The 22,500-nt window shown below is 40.9% G+C and overlaps 1 protein-coding gene across 1 annotated transcript in view; it reads left to right on the top strand.

Moving 5' to 3' along the window:
* dscamb (Down syndrome cell adhesion molecule b) overlaps window positions 1–22,500 on the top strand; it is a 113,818-nt gene that overhangs the window by 12,627 nt on the left and 78,691 nt on the right. Inside the window, exons 2-3 of the mRNA XM_027163526.2 lie at window positions 9,391–9,708; window positions 10,205–10,351. Of these exons, the coding sequence (XP_027019327.2) occupies window positions 9,391–9,708; window positions 10,205–10,351 (465 nt within the window). The remainder of the gene's footprint in view (window positions 1–9,390; window positions 9,709–10,204; window positions 10,352–22,500) is intronic.

The following is a 22,500-nucleotide window of genomic DNA, read 5'->3' on the forward strand; positions in this document are numbered from 1 at the left end:
AACGACAGATGAGTGAACCATAATCTCACTCGGAGAGCGGGTTTTAAATGGATGTTTAATGGCTTTGACAATAAATGACCACGAACATGCATTCTATGGTCATTTTCATGCTAGTTTTTTTTAAATCAATAATATTATAATAGGCCTGGTCACATGTTCATCTTTACCAGGTGATCACACAGACATTAACCCTGGAGCTGTGTGCCACAATGCCACCCTGATGGACACGATCTCGCCTTACATTGTTATAAAGTCTTGCCCTACTGTAACTGCAGCAAAATGTCATTAGCCATGTGCTAAACACACAGAATAAGAAACTACCGCTTTCTATTCATCACCATCCTCTGGCACAAAGAAGTGAACAGAAGATGCTGCTGCTGCAGAGCAAACTGTGAAGAAAAGGGTAAGTTCTCTTTGCTTTATGGCAGCAAAAGGAGACAGAAGAAGACAGATTGATAGAGCCTTTATGTGTTACATACACTATCCCAGATCACAGGGTCACCCATGACACAGCATCCCTGGAGCAGTTAGTGTTAATGACCTTACGCATGAGTAAAACAGTGCTAGCATGGAGGTGCTGTGGCTTAAAACTGTTGAGCTGCTACTATTCCAAGAAGACCTTTACTACATAGGAACACAGTTTTGAGGCACCGGTATCAGACGTGGGGCAAATGCAAGTGCTGATTCTCAAATAGAACAGAATCCGACTCTGATCTGCTATCAGTTCCCGCAGCTCATTTTCTGAAAGTGAGACCCACATCAGCAGCGGGTTGCTTGGCATTGAGAGTAAATCAGTGTGTGAAACGTGAACACGTGCTACAGGCTGGTGTTAGGGCTGGAAAGACAAAATTAAAGCTGGATCTCTACCAAACTTGGCTGGACAAGTGCTTAATCCATGTTATTGTACACCTGCCCATACTGTATGAGAGACTGGGTTCTTCCACAATGCACTGATTTTACTTACAAGTTTTATTTGTATTCAACAGCATTTTAAATTTGTAACCTGATAAAAGGACAGACTTACTGAGCGCACTGACAAATACAGTACAGAAACGCTCACACTTAAGGTCGACGTCTTTAGGAGGAAATGTAAATGAATTCCTTTGGTACCTGGACAAGCGTATGACACTCGGGTCGAGGAAATATGATACAGCAAAATATGTGACACGTCTCTGTGCCAGCAAATTACTCACAACAGCCACAACAGCTAATGAATGCAGCTACATTGTGTGTAGCAGGAACACAGTGGTGCAGCACTGATGCCCAGAATGCAAAGGTGGTGTTGTGCTATAACAGCGTATATCTAAAGCTCTAAAGCAGGATTTGCTGAAATAATGGGTGGATCCCAGTGCATTCTGCACATGTGATAGCTGTCCTCTCTGTAACTAAAGCATGTGAGCAAAAGACCCGTAGCCACAACCAAACACAGGCCTCCGCCCTACAGAGGTCCAAGATCCAGATCCAATTACACGATCCAGGAAGGATGATCATTTTAGCTCGTGTACCAGATGTGATGCAAAAAAGTGAACAAACACGAATGAAAGATTCATATTATAATAAACGGAGTGACCTGTTCATTCCGGAGGATCCACTGGATTTAGCTTTAGCAATCAGAGTGAGAGTAACACCAGGGTCTGTGCATACTCCTGGACCTGAATGACTGACTGCTGTGTAGACAATACCAAGAGGATGAACCAGAAGCACTTCTTATCTCTGCTGTCAAGGCAAGACTGAATTAAGGGAATGTCAAGAAGCCGCAACATTCTCAGAACCCCTTAAGAGAATGATGAATACTAGTGCAGGCTGAGAACACCACCGTGGGGTTTCACATGGACTACAGATTGAGTGTTAACACACTGAATAATTCTTAGTCTCTGTAGAGTATGGTATCTGCATTATGGCAAGAAACCTTTATACAAAACCTCTACTAGTTCTGAATGTCTCTATGGTTCTACAACTATTACATGGCTCACTTGGATAGATAAGGAAAGGCCAAAGGATATGCTTGACATAACACTGGCATTTTATTTAGTTAGCACATGTGAGGTCTCGGCAAGAAAATACAGGAACCAGGAAAACGCCAGTCTCCAATGGCAACCATCCTCTTGTTGGTTACAGAACTACAGTTACAGTTATAACCTCATGTTTTGGTGTACAGTAGATCTGCTGTGTCCAGTCTTTTCCACAATGGGCCAATGTGGGTCCAGATTTTTATTCAATTCAAGCTGGAGTAACAACCGTTTCCACCTGTTTTTATCAGTTCATCTTGGCTTTCAGTCGACCCGGGTGTGGCTTTTGCTCTCCATATAAAATTGGACACTCTCGGTGTAGCAAAATGGGCAAGAAATTCAGTTTCATGCAATTGTTGTATTAGAGTTTGTCATTGTTCTCTCAAGTGCACATTAGTGAGAGCAGCTTAATGCGTAGTTGGACAGCATGTGTGACTGCATGTATGACTGCATGTGTGACTGCATCTGTGACTGCATGTATGACTGCATGTGTGACTGCATGTGTGACTGCATGTATGACTGTAAGTGTGACTGCATGTGTGACTGCACGTGTGACTGCATGTGTGACTGCATGTATGACTGTAAGTGTGACTGCATGTGTGACTGCATGTGTGACTGCACGTGTGACTGCATGTGTGACTGCATGTATGACTGCACGTGTGACTGCATGTGTGACTGTAAGTGTGACTGCACGTGTGACTGTAAGTGTGACTGCATCTGTGACTGCATGTGTGACTGTAAGTGTGACTGCACGTGTGACTGCATGTGTGACTGTATGTATGACTGCATGTGTGACTGTAAGTGTGACTGCATGTATGACTGCATGTGTGACTGTAAGTGTGACTGCATGTATGACTGCATGTGTGACTGCATCTGTGACTGCATGTATGACTGCATGTGTGACTGTAAGTGTGACTGCATGTATGACTGCATGTGTGACTGCATCTGTGACTGCACGTATGACTGCATGTGTGACTGCATGTGTGACTGCATGTATGACTGCATCTGTGACTGCATGTGTGACTGCATGTGTGACTGCATGTGTGACTGTAAGTGTGACTGCATGTGTGACTGCACGTGTGACTGCATGTATGACTGTAAGTGTGACTGCATGTGTGACTGCATGTATGACTGTAAGTGTGACTGCATGTGTGACTGTAAGTGTGACTGCATGTGTGACTGCATGTGTGACTGCATGTGTGACTGCATGTGTGACTGCATGTGTGACTGCATGTGTGACTGCACGTGTGACTGCATGTGTGACTGCATGTGTGACTGCATGTGTGACTGCATGTGTGACTGCATGTGTGACTGCACGTGTGACTGCACGTATGACTGCACGTGTGACTGCATGTGTGACTGCATGTGTGACTGCATGTGTGACTGCATGGGTGACTGCATGCTCTGTCTTAATTCAGGCTACAGGACAGACTTTTCTTTTCTTTGGTACTCTTCTGCAATCTCTAGCTTCATAAATATTTGATGTCTTCATTATTGCTACCAAAGCGATATTAACTCTGCATAACCTCTGAGAACCATGCAGTATGTTGCAGTATTAAAACAGTTTATAACTATATATCTTTTTTGTGAAGCTTTCATGCATGGAGCTGCTCTGCCTTTAGAATTCTGGACTTAAACAATGGCAGAATATTCACTTTGAGGTTGGCTAGATATGGACTGGCAGGCTCCTGGCATAAACAAACCCTGCTCTCTTTTCCCATCAGTACACTGAAAAGCACTTTGATTCCTGCAGTCAGAATATTAGATTAATGCTGAAGAACAGCCTTTCTGATGGTCTATATACTTTCAGACTGAGCACCGGTCCTCCACCTCATCACATCACATCCACCTTATTAAAGTATTTCAGTACTAAATCACTGAAAAAGATAAACAGCATCTTTTCAATTAATGGCATGTTATTGAAAACATTCACATGAACACGACTTGCTAAGGAGTTGATAAGTATTAAGTGAAAGTGAACCTAACATGTAGGGCTCCGATCTATTGTTGTCTTGTTTGTACTGATGCAAAACTTATGTAGCTGTAATTCTAATCGCAGCTTATTTTGTGGATCAGATAAATAACATATATATGATCATTGTTTGTGATTATCAGTGGTTGTACTGCGGATCCATGGCTACAAGCAGAGCTCAGACGTGATTACTCCGTTCACCACTTTCATAAAGAGATTCTGATATAATCCTGGTGTCTGCTTCTGCTTTTCTCAACTTGAGTATTGAGCTCATCTCAGACAGTATCGATGGTCTGACCACTCTGTTGGCATGACATCAGCAGCTACGGCACTGTAGGCTAAAATTAAGACTTCCTCTGCAAAGCTAAACCCTGATCCCATCTAACACAATTGATCAGTTTTGGTGTGCGAGTGACTAAATGGACTATCGCACAGTGTAAGTCATTAAAGAGCGTCATGACTTTATAAGGTGACATGTAGTTCAGGAACCTTCCCTATAGGGTAACCTTGAGCTAGCTTTAGAACCCCTGCAGGTCCAGGATCGGTCTGTATGTCCATATTTGAGCCTTTGATTGTTGACAGTGATCTTATACCAGACAAAGCTTCCAGTCTTGCACTGAAACATAATCATCTATGTCCATTCTAGGCTGTTTTTTAGCATAAACGGTAAAGATTGCATAGCTTTACTCCAATCCAGGCCGAGCGGTCTTAAAGAGACCCTTAGCTAAAGATGCTACGTATGAAATATTGATTCATTGATTATTGAAACTAAAAAAACTAAACTGTCTCTAAATGGTAAAATGTAACAAACAAAATCACAATACAAAATATTTTCAAACTAAAAATAAAACCAATCGCCATGAATTATAGAATTACATTCAGCAATGAATTTATAATATATAGCTACGTAAGAAACAAAATTATTATTATTTTATGATTATTGTTTTTGTTCAGACTTCAGGACTGAGGAGTTTTTCTCGAGCCTGAAGGCTTCCGGTTTAAAATAATCTGCTGTAATGATTCTACTTTAATTCATCCAGCCAAAAATGTTAAAATAGTGAACCTTCGGTAACCTTAATATTGTAAAGACGATGGTTTTATTGAGTTCTACTGAAAAATAGGTGGGGAATCGTACTTAATTATGGATGCAGACGATGCATTATTGAGCAGTGTCACTTTAGTGTCTTTATGGTTCAGCACGTGAGTAATGACGCCAATTATGAATTCGTCCTGAGGGCGCAACAGCAAGGTGATGGGCGGAGTCATGGCTAGGGCTTTAAAACGAGATCATGAGGACCATTGGGCCGTTTCTTTTGGACCTTTAGAGATGAACTTCAGTTGTGAGATTTGACCTGCTGCTAAGTGGATATTTTAGTTTTGGCCTCATTATTAAATACAAATTTATATGGAGATGAATTTAAGCCTGTAGGTATTATTATATAAACCACCGCCTTGCCTCGACGCTGGCCGACATTATCTGAAGTGATTGTGATTAATTGTTTGAGTCCCTTTAAGGTAAAATGTGACCACAACCACAAAAAAACACGAGAATTACTTTGAGAAAATCTCAAACGAAAATAAATTCACATGTGAAGTTTGTGTGACTTTTTATTACATTTAGTACATTGTGTATTTGTGTAAATGGCCGTAACTCACTAAGGCGCTCTTTACAACGGCGGTGAGCTGAAAAGCAACTCAACAACACAAAAAGAGACAGATGTGCTATTTATTTGTTTCTTATTAATCGTATATCTTTATGCTCACATGTTTAAGCTCATTTCACTTTGATTAAGTGCACCTTGTGGACGTATTCATCGTTTCTTTTATAATACACACGTTAGAAATGCTGCTGTGTAAAAAGACAGTGTTTTGTTATATGGAACTCTTAACCTTTATAAACGGCGCTACGTCCGTCACGCACTGCATTATGGGAGTAAACCAAATAAGTCCTTGAAGACTTTCGGGAAAACAGGAAGATCTTTTCACTGTTTGGTGGATTTACATCTACTGAGAAGATGAAAAGCTCATTTTTTTGTATTAGGACACAGAGAAAACTTTATGAAACCCGTTTGTTAAAGTGTGTGTATCAGCAGTCACACAATGCTTTAGTGTGTATTACTCTCATGTGTGTGTACAGTATGTCTCTATTCACCCATGTGCGTGCACTTTAGTGTATATTACTTTATGAGAGAATGCGGCTGAGGGGAAAAACGGATGGAAACCGCTGCAATTTGAAACCTTGTTAGAAATTTATGAAGTGCTAAAATGCTCCGTCCTCTGGGAGCTCGCTGCCAGATGTCACTGCTGAGACGTTTACTGCCAAGCTGAGAGGAAAGCTCCGATGGCGGCACTGTAGCGTCTCCGCCGAGTGCCTTTTGTACAACGGACAAGCTAAACAATTAGCAGCTGGGGAAATATTTTAACTCTCTTGCAGTTTTCCTCTGCTGTTAGACTCACACGTGAGATTAGAGCTGGACAGACTGGAACAGGTTCGACGAACCGACGGCCGAGCGGTGACTTTTTTACTGAGATTGAAAATGCAATGTTTTCATTTTCAGGGTTATTTATAAAGCACCCGAAACTTCATCTTTTTACTAGTTTCTTTGCAGCTGTGCTGTTAATGTTCAACTCTCTTTAATGCAAATACAGACAGCTTGCACACAATAAGCCACAAAACTGTGTTGAGAGTCGTGTGTTTGCATTGTTGTGGCTCTGGGGAACCCTCAGACTACAGTGGAATAAAACTGAATAATCATAATAATAATCATCATCATCATCATCATCATTACAGCATTGACATGGCAAGAATGTGACCCTGAGCCTATAAATCTCCTGCAAATCTGAGAAGAACCACACACACACACACACACACACACACACACACACACACACACACACACACACACACACACACACACACACACACTGTGCTGTTGAGGTGATGAACATACACTGTGTAACAGTTTCAGTTTGTATCATAATTAGCAACCTGAGAACCTAGGAACCAGAAACAGAAGCTCAAACCCCTGCAGATATCTGTATGTTCTATTCAATAAAACAGGCAAGAAAGCACAGAAATGTATGTGATGTATCTGGAGTTCATGTAAAATGGACTTAAAACATGAGCTTGCACTTCCATTTTGTAAAATTCATTTGTGAAATTCACTTTCATTCATCTTCTACCGCTTATCCGAACTTCTCGGGTCACGGGGAGCCTGTGCCTATCTCAGGCGTCATCGGGCATCGAGGCAGGATACACCCTGGACGGAGTGCCAACCCATCACAGGGCACACACACACACACTCTCATTCACTCACACACACACACACACACACACTCTCATTCACTCACACACACACTACGGACAATTTCCCAGAGATGCCAATCAACCTACCATGCATGTCTTTGGACCGGGGGAGGAAACCGGAGTACCCGGAGGAAACCCCCGAGGCACGGGGAGAACATGCAAACTCCACACACACAAGGCTGAGAAGGGAATCGAACCCCCAACCCTGGAGGTGTAAGGCGAACGTGCTAACCGCTAAGCCACCGTGACCCCCCCCACATTTGTGAAATTATTGTAGAAATTCCATAGGAATCGAATGACATCACAAACTCAGGGTGAACAAATTCACTGTAAAATATTTAAAATATATTTGTATTTCTCAGATAAGTCTAAATGATTTCAGCTGCATTCATGTAGTACAAGCAAAGCAGGAAACATCTAAATAATTTCCCAAAGCATAAAATAAACTTTTTCTTCTAGCTTTCTATTCTTCCACTTACCTGATTGCATCGTGACAACCGCGTTAGAGACATTGTGAAAGTTATATAACAAACATACTGTAGGTGTTATAACCTGTACTGAGACAATGCTGAGAAGCAGCATGTGATAGAAATATAATGCTATTACATAATGAACCAGATTTAAACTGATATGATTATAAACTGAACTAACATCAGGTTTTAAAACCTGTTCTTATTCAAGAAAAGTGAGACTTGGGATGTAGTAGCTGTGTGGTTAAGGTGTTGGATTTCTGATCAGAAGGTAATGGGTTCGTTTCCCAGGTCCACTGCTGGGCCCGAGGCTTTTACCCCTCAGTTGCTCAGTTGTATAAATTCTGGAGTCATTCTGGATAAAGGAGTCTGTTAATGTAAAGAACTGAGACTGATCTGTTCACCTGAACATGGTGAATATGTCGCTAGTTCTTTTGTTATTCTCACTGAAGCACAGCTAACGTTGTGTGTAGCCAAAAATCGACCATGTATTTATTTATGCTAGCTCAGTAAATAATTAATTTGTCCCTAATTATAATAATATAATTGTTATCCTGCTTAAACAGTGTGTTTGTGTGTGTTTGTGTGTGTGTGTGTGTTTGTGTGGTGTGTGTGTGTATGTATGTGTGTGTGTTTGTGTGTGTGTGTTTGTGTGTGTGTGTGTTTGTGTGTGTGTGTGTGTTTGTGTGTGTGTGTTTGTGTGTGTGTCTGTGTTTGTGTGTGTATGTGTGTCTGTGTGCGTGTGTCTGTGTGTGTTTGTGTGTGTGTGTGTGTTTGTGTGTGTGTGTTTGTGTGTGTGTCTGTGTTTGTGTGTGTATGTGTGTCTGTGTGCGTGTGTCTGTGTGTGTGTGTGTTTGTGTGTGTGTGTGGTGTGTGTGTGTGTGTGTGTGTTTGTGTGTGGTGTGGTGTGTGTGTGTTTTTGTTTGTGTTTGTGTTTGTGTGTGGTGTGGTGTGTGTGTGTGTCTTTGTGTGTGTGTGTGTGTGTGTGTGTGTGTGTGTGTGTGTGTGGTGTGTGTGTGTGTGTGTGTGTGTGTGTGTGTGTGTGTGTCTGTGTGTCTGTGTCTGTGTCTGTGTGTGTGTGTGGTTCCTGGTCTTGGGCATACATTTATTTTTTTTATACTTTAATCCCTATACAAAGAATGTGTGTGAACTTGACTAAACTAACCCATGTCTCCCAGAGCAGTGACTATTGTATAAGCACCATAATGTGGTGTATTTAACACAACGACTCGTCTCCAAGCCAAACACACAGGTCCAGTCAGATCACACCTCAACACAATGATGATACTGTACGACTCTGACGGTTGTGTATACGATGAAACTCCCATCTGAAAATCACTCAGAACTTCTCGCTCCATCTACAGCTGTTCCTCATAGTATGTTAATCCATGTGGCACGACATCGCTAAGGAAAAAACATCACCATAAAAACCACAACGTCAGTTAGGAGAAGTGCAGGTGATGATTACGTCCTGATCGTAGCCTGATGTCATTACTCAACACGACGGTTCTGATGGTTCTGTCCGTAGAACGCTACTGTACGAATTCTAGACTGAAAACTTGTGTTTCTCTCTACAGCAATAATGTCACCTACTCTACATTAATACACTCTTCCTTTTTTCCTCTTGTCTAGTTTTTGGTGAAGATCTACATTCCAGCTTATATTTTGTCAATGCATCTCTGCAAGAGGTAGTGTTCTCCAGCACTACAGGGGCACTGGTGCCGTGTCCGGCAGCGGCCGTGCCCCCCGCTACGCTGCGCTGGTACCTGGCCACCGGAGAAGAGATCTACGATGTGCCAGGCATCCGACACGTGCACCCGAACGGCACACTGCAAATCTATGGCTTCCTCCCCTCCAGCTTTAGTAACCTAATCAATGACAACACCTACTATTGCACAGCAGAGAATCCGTCAGGGAAGATCAGGAGTCAAGACCTGCACATCAAGGCTGGTGAGTGTTAATAAAGCCATAAGAGCCATAAGAGATCATGAACTCGAACATTTCTCTTACTGGTCAGAATAATGAGTTTAACAGTGACTGATATCTTTATTATTATCGATATGGTCATAAAAGGGCTCCGTCATAGAACCTCTGATGGCTTCAGCAGGAAGGAATTTGTGTTAAATCCGTAATGAAGTTAGAAACGATGTTGATTTATACGTTGCTGAAAAGCTCCTGGTTACACAATTACACAAGACCACACACAGTTGTAGAAAGGACATGATTTATATCTCCAGAGTTCCTCAGATGAGGATGATGTTCTCTACTGGAGTCTTTTTCCTATGAAGGTTTCTTCCTCATGTAGTTTCAGGGAGGTGATGATGATGATTGTGTAGTAAAGACTGTATAAGCTAATTGTTCCTTGCAGGTTTATGTCCATGTTAATTACTGTAAATAAAAATAAATAAAATTTTCAGTCCAGCGCTTCCTCACTTCTTTATTTCAGTATTTCGGGAACCCTACACGGTCCGTGTGGCGGACCAAAGAGTCATGAGAGGCAATACAGCGGTCTTCAAGTGCATTATCCCAGCCTCGGTGGAGGAGTACGTCACTGTTGTATCATGGGAGAAAGACACTGTCTCACTTGTCTCAGGTAAGACAATAAACACGTTAGTTATAATCTTAACACTTACAGTATGGTGCTGCAAATTTGTCCTTCACTAGAATGAGATTTTTCAGTTTAATATTAAGAACTAAATTTCATGAAAAATTAAAAAAAAAGGTCAAATTCAACTGTTCAAAGTTTTGATAGATTTCAAAACAAAACGTTTTTTTGATCATTAATTTTTTTGATATAATATGTTATTAACACAACCTCTGTGCACTGAGGGACGTTACACTTCACACACGTCACCGTGTTACTCCTGAAACTCTATAAAGTATGAACATGTCGATTCCATTCGATTCTCCGTGTGATTTCTATTTGGTTTTATTTTACAGTGACATCTAAGTTTAACAAATATTGTATATGTAGATTAAAATGTAATGTAATGTTATATATAATAGTATAAATATATATTAAATGTATTAATCCTGTGTGTTAAACATAGACACCTTCAAAACGTCCTTTTATGAGAAGATTTTTTATATTTATATTATTTGTGAAATAATGCGCTACTGGTTTATAGGGAATAAACTCTAATAGAGAGAGAAACTGATTGACTTTTGATTATCTGTCTCTGAGAAGAATCCACAAAAACCACTAATCGTCTCTCCGAATCAAACTCCAGCTTTCGGAGCTTCGCTTGCTTTCACATTCTCTGGATTTTTCTTCTTATATTCTTACATTTTTAACGTACACGCTGTTCATCAGTGTTGCAGCGGAGAGTTTAATGTGCGCCTTAAAACAACAACGACACGATGAAGTGAAAAGCTCAGGCAGTTTTATTTAGTGAAGGAATCCAGAGTTAATAACACAGTAGGATTAAATAGTAAGCTTATGTACTTAACTTATGCTCCGTTCATTAGAATGCAGCACTAATCAGGTAGATAACGAGGTCTGTACCTGTGGAAGATCATCTGAAACAACAGCTACCTACTGTACGAGCTGGAGTGGTACCAATGCAAGAGAAAACGTCGTGTGAACACAAACTACAATTCATTTACAATCTAAAAATAAATTCTACTTCTTACTGTCTTCTTTTTTCTCTCAGTGCAGACTTGCTGATTGTTAAGCAGTACAAATTTCAGTGCTCTGTTTGGGGTCATTCTGCTGATTTCCTGAAGTAATCGGTAGTTATTAGGTTTGTTAGCATACATTTGGGCAGCTGTTGGCTTTTTTTGGAGTATTTTGGTCCATGGAGAGAAAATGACACTCAGTAATGTTCTGTGTATTTAAGATTGAGTGTTCAGTGGGAGACGGTTGGGGGACGTTTTGGGAGACGGTTGGGGGACGTTTTGGGAGACGTTTTGGGAGATGGTTGGGAGACGTTTTGGGAGACGGTTGGGAGATGTTTTGGGAGAAGGTTGGGGGACGTTTTGGGAGACGTTTTGGGAGACGGTTGGGAGACGTTTTGGGAGACGGTTGGGAGACGTTTTGGGGGACGTTTTGGGAGACGGTTGGGAGACGTTTTGGGAGACGCTTGGGGGACGTTTTGGGAGACGTTTTGGGAGACGCTTGGGGGACGTTTTGGGAGACGTTTTGGGAGACGGTTGGGGGACGTTTTGGGAGACGTTTTGGTAGATGGTCGGGAGACGGTTGGGAGACGTTTTGGGAGACGGTTGGGAGACGTTTTGGGAGACGGTTGGGGGACGTTTTGGGAAACGTTTTGGGAGACGGTTGGGGGACGTTTTGGGTGACGTTTTGGGAGACGGTTGGGGGACGTTTTGGGGGACGTTTTGGGAGACGGTCGGGTGACGGTTGGGAGACGTTTTGGGAGACGGTTGGGGTTATTGTCAGGAGGATGTGGGTTTGAGTTATGATGATGCCGTTGCTATCTGTGACTGTGATCAAAAGCTAAAAGTGATTTTATGCGGCCTGGCTGATAAAGATGACATTCTCACTGCCCTTACACCATTGTGGTGGTCTGTTCACTGGATTTTGTGAAGAATGCGATTTCCTTCAAGTGTGTTTGAAAAGGCAGCAGTTGCAGTGAAAAGATGGCGTTGGTCCTCATCCCGTACCGGTCGCTGTCATGATGGGTGACCAAAAGAATGTTGGTCTACATTTGAACTACATTCAGTGAACCACATTCAGAGATGTTCCCAATAACATACAAATGACTTCGTACTGATTTTGGATGTGGAGAAGTGCTGATTAACCGAAATCTTGGCAATATAAAATGTGGGTGTTAAACCTCTGAAATATCGCAGCATTCAAACAAAAATATTATACTATTAACATTATAGGGAATCGCTGGATTTCTGCGACTTGCTGAAAATACGCCTGGATGTTACACGGATCCTGTTCCAGTCTCCTCATGACCGTTAAGCCACTAGTCAAATAAACCAATCGAATCCATCATTTCTAATTCTGTTTAAAGCACAGACAATATTTCTCACTCAGATGCATAGACAGGATAAAATATTCATCTCCTCTGTTACTGTGGCATAAATCAGCATTTAGAACGGACGACAGGAATTATCCAGCCGTACGATCCCTCTGACGCTGGTGATTTTCCAACAAATCACGGAGAAGATGAAATGCATAATTACATGGCCGGGCTTGTCTTAATTAATGAAATGTGATTGAAAATATAATTACAATATGAATTACCTCTCAAAATAAGGACTGCTTAGTAGTCATTTGAAGCCGAGGCCCTGCTTTAAATGTGAATGAACAGAATCTAATGATGCCACTAACTTACCATTAACCTGTCATGCATTTAAAAACCAAGTTTGATGGGCGCTTTCGAATTCACGGCCATGTGCCCGTCTCTCGCCCCTCTCGGGCTTTTGATAAACAATTGACCATGTTAATGAAGAGATGAAAGGAGCTGCAGGTGAAAGGGATGTGTGTACTTTGTGTTTGGTGTTTGGTGTGTGTTGTGGACAGTCTAATGCCCCTCACGGGGGGTGTTTTATATGGTGTAGAAAGTGGCATAGGAGCTGGATATGGCAAGGCAACAATCTCTATCTCTATCTCTCTCTCTCTCTGTCTCTCTCTCTCTCTCTCTCTCTCACACACACACACACACACACACACACACACACACACACACACGCACACTCACCTTTATTTGATGCCCTTTGTGGCTTTTGTTCTCCGACTCATCCATTTGATCTGGTTTATTGTGCCCGGTTGAATGATGCAACATGAGTATTGATGTTTTTTCTTTTTCTTTATAAAATGGTGGATCAGTATTTCAGATGAAAATTCCGCATCCCGGACAATACCTGAAATATATATATTTTTAATGTTCATTCAGTAAATAATTAACATTACATAACCTTTATTTATTCCAGTGTAATATACGCTCGCCGTCCACTTTATTAGGAACAACCAATCAATATCAGCCCATCATGTGGAGCAGGACATCGCAGAAATCATACAGATATAAAATTAAAGTTCATTTTTAATAACGCTGAGATTTCAGTGACTTTGGTCGGTTTGGTTTGAACTGGTTTGAATATTTTCTAACCTCCTTAGAATTCCATACACAACGGTCTGAGAAACACAAACACAAGTGTTTAGAGGTCCAGGTTACTTTGAGCTGCTGGGAAGATGTACAGTAGTAACTCAGCCGTGGTGCACAGAAAAGCATCTCAGCCTTCACATTAAACCGTTAGATACACACTCGTTAACGTTAGATACACACACTAGTGTACACTTAGACCACACTGAAACTCTCACTCATGTCCATGTATTTTTTTAATGGTTTAATGTTTTTTTTAATATATTTTTAATTATAAACACACGTTTACTCCCATAAATAGAGTTCATTTTAAAACTGACTATTTGTTTATAATATACACTGCATATAATCATTCATATGGCTCGTGAGGGTTCTAATCATATTTTAAATAAATATTTTTAAGATCCTTTCATATGCTTTTGTGTTAAAGATGATGAAGATGATTGATGAAGATGGTTGTAATGTATGAGGATCAGACAGGAAAGTAAACCGATTGAAGTGAAGTCTTCCCCTCAGTCGCAGTGTCACAGCAGACAGACTGCACATAAGTCTGTTAATTCTACGCTATTTCTGAAATCAGACAGCCATCTGGATGTGTTGTTGCCGTCTCAGCATCAATGTGTTAATTAACAACACACTTTTTTGTCTTATCACTGTTTCAGCAAGGCTTTCTATATTAGACTAGGAGAAAGAATCCGACCATCTGAACTGTTTTAAACTAGAAGATAAATTTCCTTCCTTTCCCATGATCATTGTCTCACAGTGTTTATCTCCATCGATCATTTACACAATTATAATTCTCTCTAAATATATTTTAGTTTAAAATAAATAATCTACATGACATTTCTTTATTATTTAACGCGTACATGATGTCCTACTGCTGTGCTCATGGGGTAGACGCGATGTGATAAGTGGTACAGAATAATGGATGGATGGATGGATGGATAGTTGTTCATGACAGGATGAAACTTTGGAGCTTAGTTAAAATTAAAAATAAATATTTCAGTTAATTAAATATCTCTTATTGTCGGATTCGATCCGGAGCAGAACTCAGATCTGAGAACAGAAATTTACGGTAACAATAAAAAACACAGCTAGTTTACTAACAGCATCAACTCCAGTTTACTAAACATGAACCAGCTCATTTTCAGCAGAAGATCTTGAAGCTTATCTAGACCCTGTTGTGGTTTATCTAATCACATGAATATATATAAGTGATTTAGCTGAAAGCTCCTGATCAGAACAGACACAGCTCTGACAGCTCAGATCAGAAGGAGTTTACTCTCTCCAGTCTCATCAGCAAACTCACAACACTCTTAAAAATGCTTCCTTGGGATTTTATCTAGAACCCTGTGGTTCTGTACTTGGCCAATAAAACCTTTTTCATTAAAAATTGGTTCTACGTAGAACCTTTAAAGAGCGCTTAACTTTCCATATTAAGATGGTTTTATAATTCAGAGAATATTAAGGTGAAATCGATGCCTTTAGTTTTCAGGGTTTTATTTCTATATAAATATCGATGTTTATTTAAAAAGTTATTAAAGTTGTGAAACAGTTCTGAGAGAAAACCTTAAATAATAAAATGGAGGATTGCAGTTTTCTAACATAGTGCTGTGTGAATTTACTGTATGTTCTGGTCTAAATATTATTATTATTATTATTATTATTATTATTATTATTATTATTATTACTATTATTATTATTATTATTATTATTATTATTATTATTATTATTATTATTATAGCCCCTAAGTGGTATAAGTATAATAAACTGTGTACCTTCAATATTTTTTGAAACCAAAGAACACAGCTTATTTTTATTTACAGTAATAAAGGAATGACTTTATGGTTAAAGATTAAACTCTAACTGTTGTCACTATGATGATATCCACTCTGGATTCTGCTCAGCATCCCTCCTTTTACTGGTCATTATTTTAACTGATGCTGTCTGCAGTAAGACTCAGCCGTTACACAGCCCATTGCACAACCCCAGCGTTGGCATTTGGCCACAAACATAGTGGATATGAAGCATGGAACACAGGAACTGGCAGCGTAGTTTTCTACAGGAAATAGTGTGGTGAGAAATAACACGAATGTTTTCATCATCGTGTAAGAGACAGTGGATGTGTGCATCTCACACACCAAAGTCAGCACAACCTTGAACAGAGAGCAAGAGAGAAAGGAGCCACAGAAATGAGCTCTTTATTGCTCCTTGCTCAGCCAAGAGTGACACACACACACACACACACACACACACACACACACACACACACACACACACACACACACACACACACACACACACAGCAGACAAGGTGGCACTCGGCAACTGGATGCCGTGCAGTATGAGTGCATGAGTCCAGAATATTTCTGCCGTAAATAAGACACACCATCGACTGCACCATACAGGCACCAGTGTTTCTCTCTCTCTCTCTCTCTCTCTCTCTCTCTCTCTCTCTCTCTCTCTCTCTCTCTCTCTCTCTCTCTCTCTCTCTCTCTCTCTCTCTCTCTCTCTCTCTCTCTCTTTTCCTCCCAACCTCTGTGCCTCCCTGTGCTGGCAGGCTTGGAAGTAAATTAGGTCAGGGCTGAAGGAGAAAGTGTGATCTTGCCGTAAACAGCAGCGCCGCAGTCACCAGAGTCACTAATTCACAAAACAATACACACATTAAAACAATCAGATGAAGATGTAGAACTGTTTTATCTGCACAGACCTAGTGTTTAGAGTTAGGATCTAAACTGATAACATGGTGATGAACTGCTGAGCTGAAAAATCCAACACAAATCTAAATATAAAGACATTGATGTCCTCTCAATATCCAGGAACAAGCAAATGTGTAAAAATGTCTCCAATACAGAGAATTGTTTTTTTTTACTGTTGTTTTTGGTTTGGAAACAAACTGAAGTTGATCAAAACTTCTAGAACAAAATGCTGATTGATTTGAAAAAGACAAAAGGTTATAAATTGGGGGAAAAAGAGGTAGGTGAGAGGCAGGAGGTGAAAAACCTGACTCAAAAAATCAGCGCTGTCTGTGTGCATCATTAGGAATGAAGAATAGAACTGGGAATACAAAGAAACAAAGGGAGAGAGAGAGTGAGAGAGAGTGAGAGAGAGAGAGAGAGAGAGAGAGAGAGAGAGAGAGAGAGAGAGAGAGAGAGAACAATAGAAAGAGATGGCAGAATTTAGATTTTTTTCTTCAAAAATGGTGAAATTCAAGGAACTATACTTAGGATCCTCAAGGATCCAGATCAGGTTTGTGGTTTATGTTCGTAGTCGTAATGTGTGTGTGTGTGTGTGTGTGTGTGTGTGTGTGTGTGTGTGTGTGTGTGTGTGTGTGTGTGTGTGTGTGTGTTTTAAATATCAACATATAAAGTCATTGCTTTGTCCTGCTAGGTAGGATCCGCAATACGTCATGTTAGGTAATTAGAGAACAATGTGTGTAGGCCACCAGGAGCTCTGTGTTAATCTTTAATAAGCACTGGTGGGTTTATGGAATGTTGCTGTTTGGCAGTGTGTGTTAAAGCAGGACTTTCCTGGCTTATGGATTAAACCCCACCGGTGTTCTGGACACAGTCCAGAGCCCAAGATGGCAGCACTCCAACCGTCAGATTAGCAATAAGTGTGGCACGAGCTAATTATGGCTAGAACAACCAATTAATTTTGGTTTATAAACTCCTGTAAATTTGGGGCTCGTGTTTAGCTCTGTGCTGGGGTCAGCTGTGCTCACCTCCGTAAATGGAAAGGGTAAGTGACAGGTGTTGTGGGCCAGGGTGAAATCTTTCCATATGTTGTTTCCAACATGGAGGGAAAGAGGAGGAAAAAAAAAGCACAGGTGGTTCTGGGAAATGATCAAAAGCAGCTTGTGATGTTACTGAAGCATGTGGGGCAAAATCGCCTGAATCAGGAAAAGGTTTCAGGCATAAGTTGTGTTCTGTCTCGTGCATGTTACTCACATCAGGATGTAACAAGGTAAGCATCCATTTCTGGATTTGAATTGAAATCTGAAATGGTTTAATAAAAATTATCTCATTCATTCATTCATTCCCTACCGCTTATCTGAACTTCTCGGGTCACGGGGAGCCTGTGCCTATCTCAGGCGTCATCGGGCATCGAGGCAGGATACACCCTGGACGGAGTGCCAACCCATCACAGGGCACACACACACTCTCATTCACACACACACACACACACACACACACACACACACACACACACACACTACGGACAATTTCCCAGAGATGCCAATCAACCTACCATGCATGTCTTTGGACCGGGGGAGGAAACCGGAGTACCCGGAGGAAACCCCCGAGGCACGGGGAGAACATGCAAACTCCACACACACAAGGTGGAGGTGGGAATCGAACCCCCAACCCTGGAGGTGTGAGGCGAACGTATATATGAACGTATGTCCCCTATAAAAAATGCATTAGAAAATCCAGGCATAAAAACCCCTGAGGTTAAGATGGCAGCACTGTCAGCTAGCAGGTCCTCCAAAGCTCAAGTTCCTTGAAAACCTCAAACTTTTTTTTATTTTGCAATAAAATGAAATGTGCACTTCCTGTTTATATCTGGGGTTTTGAGTTGTACAGAACGGGTTATTCGATCTGAACGATGAATTCGTATCCAGTTACATCCGTACACTTCATGTAACCTGTAACCTAAACAGGTGCTGATATTCAATACGCTCAATACACCGTGTGCAGGACGCAGGATTCGGGTCATAATAATAAATCATAATAAATCATAATAAAACAACTGGCTCAGTGATTATTAAAGCAGTTATTAACCTGTAAGGAGGAATAAAGTTAACAAACCTAAAAACACTCATTAATGCTTACATAATCTTTTTTTTCCTCATTTAAAGCCAAACATGAGTCTGGTGTCATAAGCATCCTGTAACACCTCCTGTGTTGTGTCTATATTTTTAAATGCTGTTAATTAGACAGTTAACCTTGGTGAAAGAGACGAGTACGGAAACTCCGTAAGTCTATGTTTTGATTCTGACCCCTGAGTTAACGTCTACCTGCTCTCCTCATGACTGTCTGGGGTTCTTCTGGGTTCTCAGGCTTCTGCTCACCTCTAAAAACCTTCCATGTGTTAAATTGCCCCAATGAGTGTGTGAATGTATGTTTGTGTGGACTGGTGTTCTATACAGTGTGTATTCCAGCTGTACACCACATATATGTCACATTTAGAACATGCTCCAGGTTCAGAATGACCCCGAACTGCTCAGAGCTGGAGACTCCGACATCCTCATGTACACATGTACATCTTCCTAACACAGGCATCCTACTGCTGTTATTAACCCTTTTTCACTCATGTTCAGTTACTTAACACTGTATAAATATATTTAAAATGCATTATGAACCCAGCACCAATAAAACAACAGTATAGAAAACAACAACAACACTATGGCTGAAGCAGCTGACAGCTTTTGCTTTATATCGAAGAGCAAAATGATTTCCATGTTTAGTTTTTACAGTAAGAGGAAAAGTAATTGCTGTAATTCTGTATCATGTTTGCAGAAAGAGCCTCACGTTGTCACACGTCTTCATTTAAAGTAAACTGCTCGTCTCAGTCGTTCTGTTGTCTTATGTTACACGTCACACATTAACGCTCAGGGTTTATAAGCACACTGACATAACTAAAGTCAGTCTGAAGTGACCTTCCATCGTTTTCATACACAGTATTAGTCATCAACCTCAGTGACCTTATTACCTCGCCTCGCTCCCTCACTTACTGTTCTCTTGACACTGGCTTTTCCCCGAGGCGACACCCCCCCCCCCCCGGCCCCCCCCAATCGTCCCGTGAAGGTCAGGGGATCCGGGATGATGTGAACTGGCTCCATTTTGTATTACGCTCTAAAGGCACGTTCCACAAACGCCATCATTTTACTCTAAATTCAGCCAGAAAGAATCTTTCATGTTTTTAGATTTCATGTATTTTAGGCACCAGCGTATTTGACCACGCTAACGCCTCTATCACGCTAACGTCTCTATCACGCTAACGTCTCTATCACGCTAACGTCTCTATCTGTCACGATGATATTTAAATTGATCAGTTTAATGAAAAAGTTTGAATTCTCTTTTAACCCTATGGAGCATTTAAGACTTCATTTGTAAAGTTTCCTCTTTACTTCATGAAACTTCATCTTGTCAATGATTAAAATCAGGTTTGCAACTCACAGTAATGTGTATTAGTAACATGTGTTAATGTAATTCCAGTGTACATGAATAATATTATGTGTGTGTGTGTGTGTGTGTGTGTGTGTGTGTGAGAGAGAGAGAGAGAGAGAGAGAGAGAGAGAGAGAGAGAGAGAGAGAGATAGAAAGAGAGACAGAGAGACAGAGAGACACACACAAAGAGAGAGAGAGAAACAGAGAGAGAGAGAGACACACACACAAAGAGAGAGAGAGAGAGGGAGAGAGGTTGAAGCTATGAGGAGAGAGAGAGAGATAGAGAGACAGACACAGAGAGAGAGAGAGAGAGAGAGAGAGAGAGAGAGAGAGAGAGAGAGACAGGGATAGAGAGACAGACACACAGAGAGAGAGAGAGAGAGAGAGAGAGAGAGAGAGAGAGAGAGAGAGAGAGAGAGAGAGAGAGACAGGGATAGAGAGACAGACACAGAGAGATAGAGAGACAGACACAGAGAGAGAGAGAGAGAGAGAGACACAGAGAGACAGAGAGAGAGAGAGAGAGAGACAGGGATAGAGAGACAGACACAGAGAGAGAGACAGACACAGAGAGACAGACACAGAGAGAGAGAGAGAGAGAGAGAGAGAGAGAGAGACAGGGATAGAGAGACAGACACAGAGAGAGAGAGAGAGACAGACACAGAGAGACAGACACAGAGAGAGAGAGAGAGAGAGAGAGAGAGAGAGAGGGGCTGGCATTGTCCTTCAGGAGTAATTAAGAGGAAGTGTGGCCGGCAGCTTGTCCTGAGTGAGCACAAGCTCAGCAATAAGCCCGACTCATGAAGACGCTGTTTTCAGGTCAGATATTCCTGGTTAATGTAGGACTTCTCACTGCTCAGCACTGTAGCAGACTCACACTCAGATTCCTACGTCTTAATTGTCCGAGTCATTTATAACACTTCACTTTCTGTTCTTCGGTTTGTTTTATTTCACCTCCCCTCATGACTGACGGCTTATAAAACAGACCCCAGCGTCACCAGGCCCACAGCTCTCAGTGCCATCAGAACCAAGTTAATGATGACCACAACAGTATCTGGAATATATCAGCATCACTGTGTACACTAAGGAGAGCAGACAGAGTCTTCCTCTAATGATGAAGGAGCTTGAGCAGCAGAATGACAAGACCTTGTAGGAAGCACATGATGTATGAAGTATGTATGCAGTATGTATGCAGTATGTATGCAGTATGTATGAAGTATGACGTCATCCTCCAAACACTCTTTCTATTGACCAGGTTAAATAGAAATGTGTTAAGCAACTTTTTGTTTTAACAATCCACAACATTAAATACAGCTTTAAACTATATAAACTATATAAATTATAGTAGTTTGTTAATATTTTTAATAATCTAGTGTTTTCACCTAAAAATGATTAAGTTTGTTGTGGTGAGAGTTACGAGCCGGGCTGCAGCACATCACCCCATCATGTCCTGTACAGCACACGCCGGAGAGCCGGATGTCTGGGGAGTGGGAACTGTCAGGTGTCCAAATTTAGGATGAAAATGGGGAGTAATAATATCCCTGCTGTCTAACCCGTCATGTAGAGGTGTGCATTACAGACATGAGGCAGTTTTACTCTCTTGCATTAGCACATTTTCCAGTTAAATCTTCAATATTCAATAAAGAATGTTAGCCTTGGTGCGTAGGAACTTTGTGTCTATCGAGGCATGTGTCTATGTTAGCTATACATGTGTTAGCTAATACATAAAGCTACAACATGAGCAAGGCTTTTCCTTTAGAACAATTTTACTAAAATGGCAGAAATTGTGAAAATGATGAGTTTTTGTGATTGTAAACAGGAAACACTTTTGTACACAATTATACACCATTCGAATAGAACTACGCCTTTAGGGTGAAGACAATGATCTCAGTTCTGCTACCTGAAAATGCTGCTTGTGTTGGGAGCTTCCAAGATATTTTTAGTTCTGGTGCATTGCCTGGCTGATGCCCAGATGTTTGGGGCACAGGACAAGAAATGGACATTATGGGAACTCAAACGTTAAGAAGATTCTATACTGTATTAACTGGATAACTGGGTATTGTGTCATATGTGTACGATATATATGTGTAAAGTAACTGACCAAAATACATATTTCTTTGCACTGGTTAACCTTTTTTTTTAGGAAGTTCTGTTATAAATAATGAATGAACTCTGGTACAAGGTGAATTTCAGAGAAATCGGAGAAATTGAGTCCTAGCTGTACGAATATCACATTGCAGGCTTGAATATGTTATTGTTTCTATAGTAAGGACTCAATCAGAGGAAGTTTTATACCAAATACTCTCTCTAATATTGACCAATTTATAAAAATAATGTGATATAACAGATAAAATGTATGTTCTGGGATTTGTAAAAGAAAAAAATTGTATTTGCTGGAATATAAGAAGGTCGGGGTGGAAGGAGTAACATCACACCACGACCTGTTGTCTTTTATTCATTATAGGCTGGATATATAGCTGAATCCTGGTTCCAGGTGA

The sequence above is a fragment of the Tachysurus fulvidraco genome, chromosome 22 (genome assembly GCF_022655615.1).
Source record: "Tachysurus fulvidraco isolate hzauxx_2018 chromosome 22, HZAU_PFXX_2.0, whole genome shotgun sequence".
NCBI classification, from domain to species: Eukaryota; Metazoa; Chordata; class Actinopteri; order Siluriformes; family Bagridae; genus Tachysurus; species Tachysurus fulvidraco.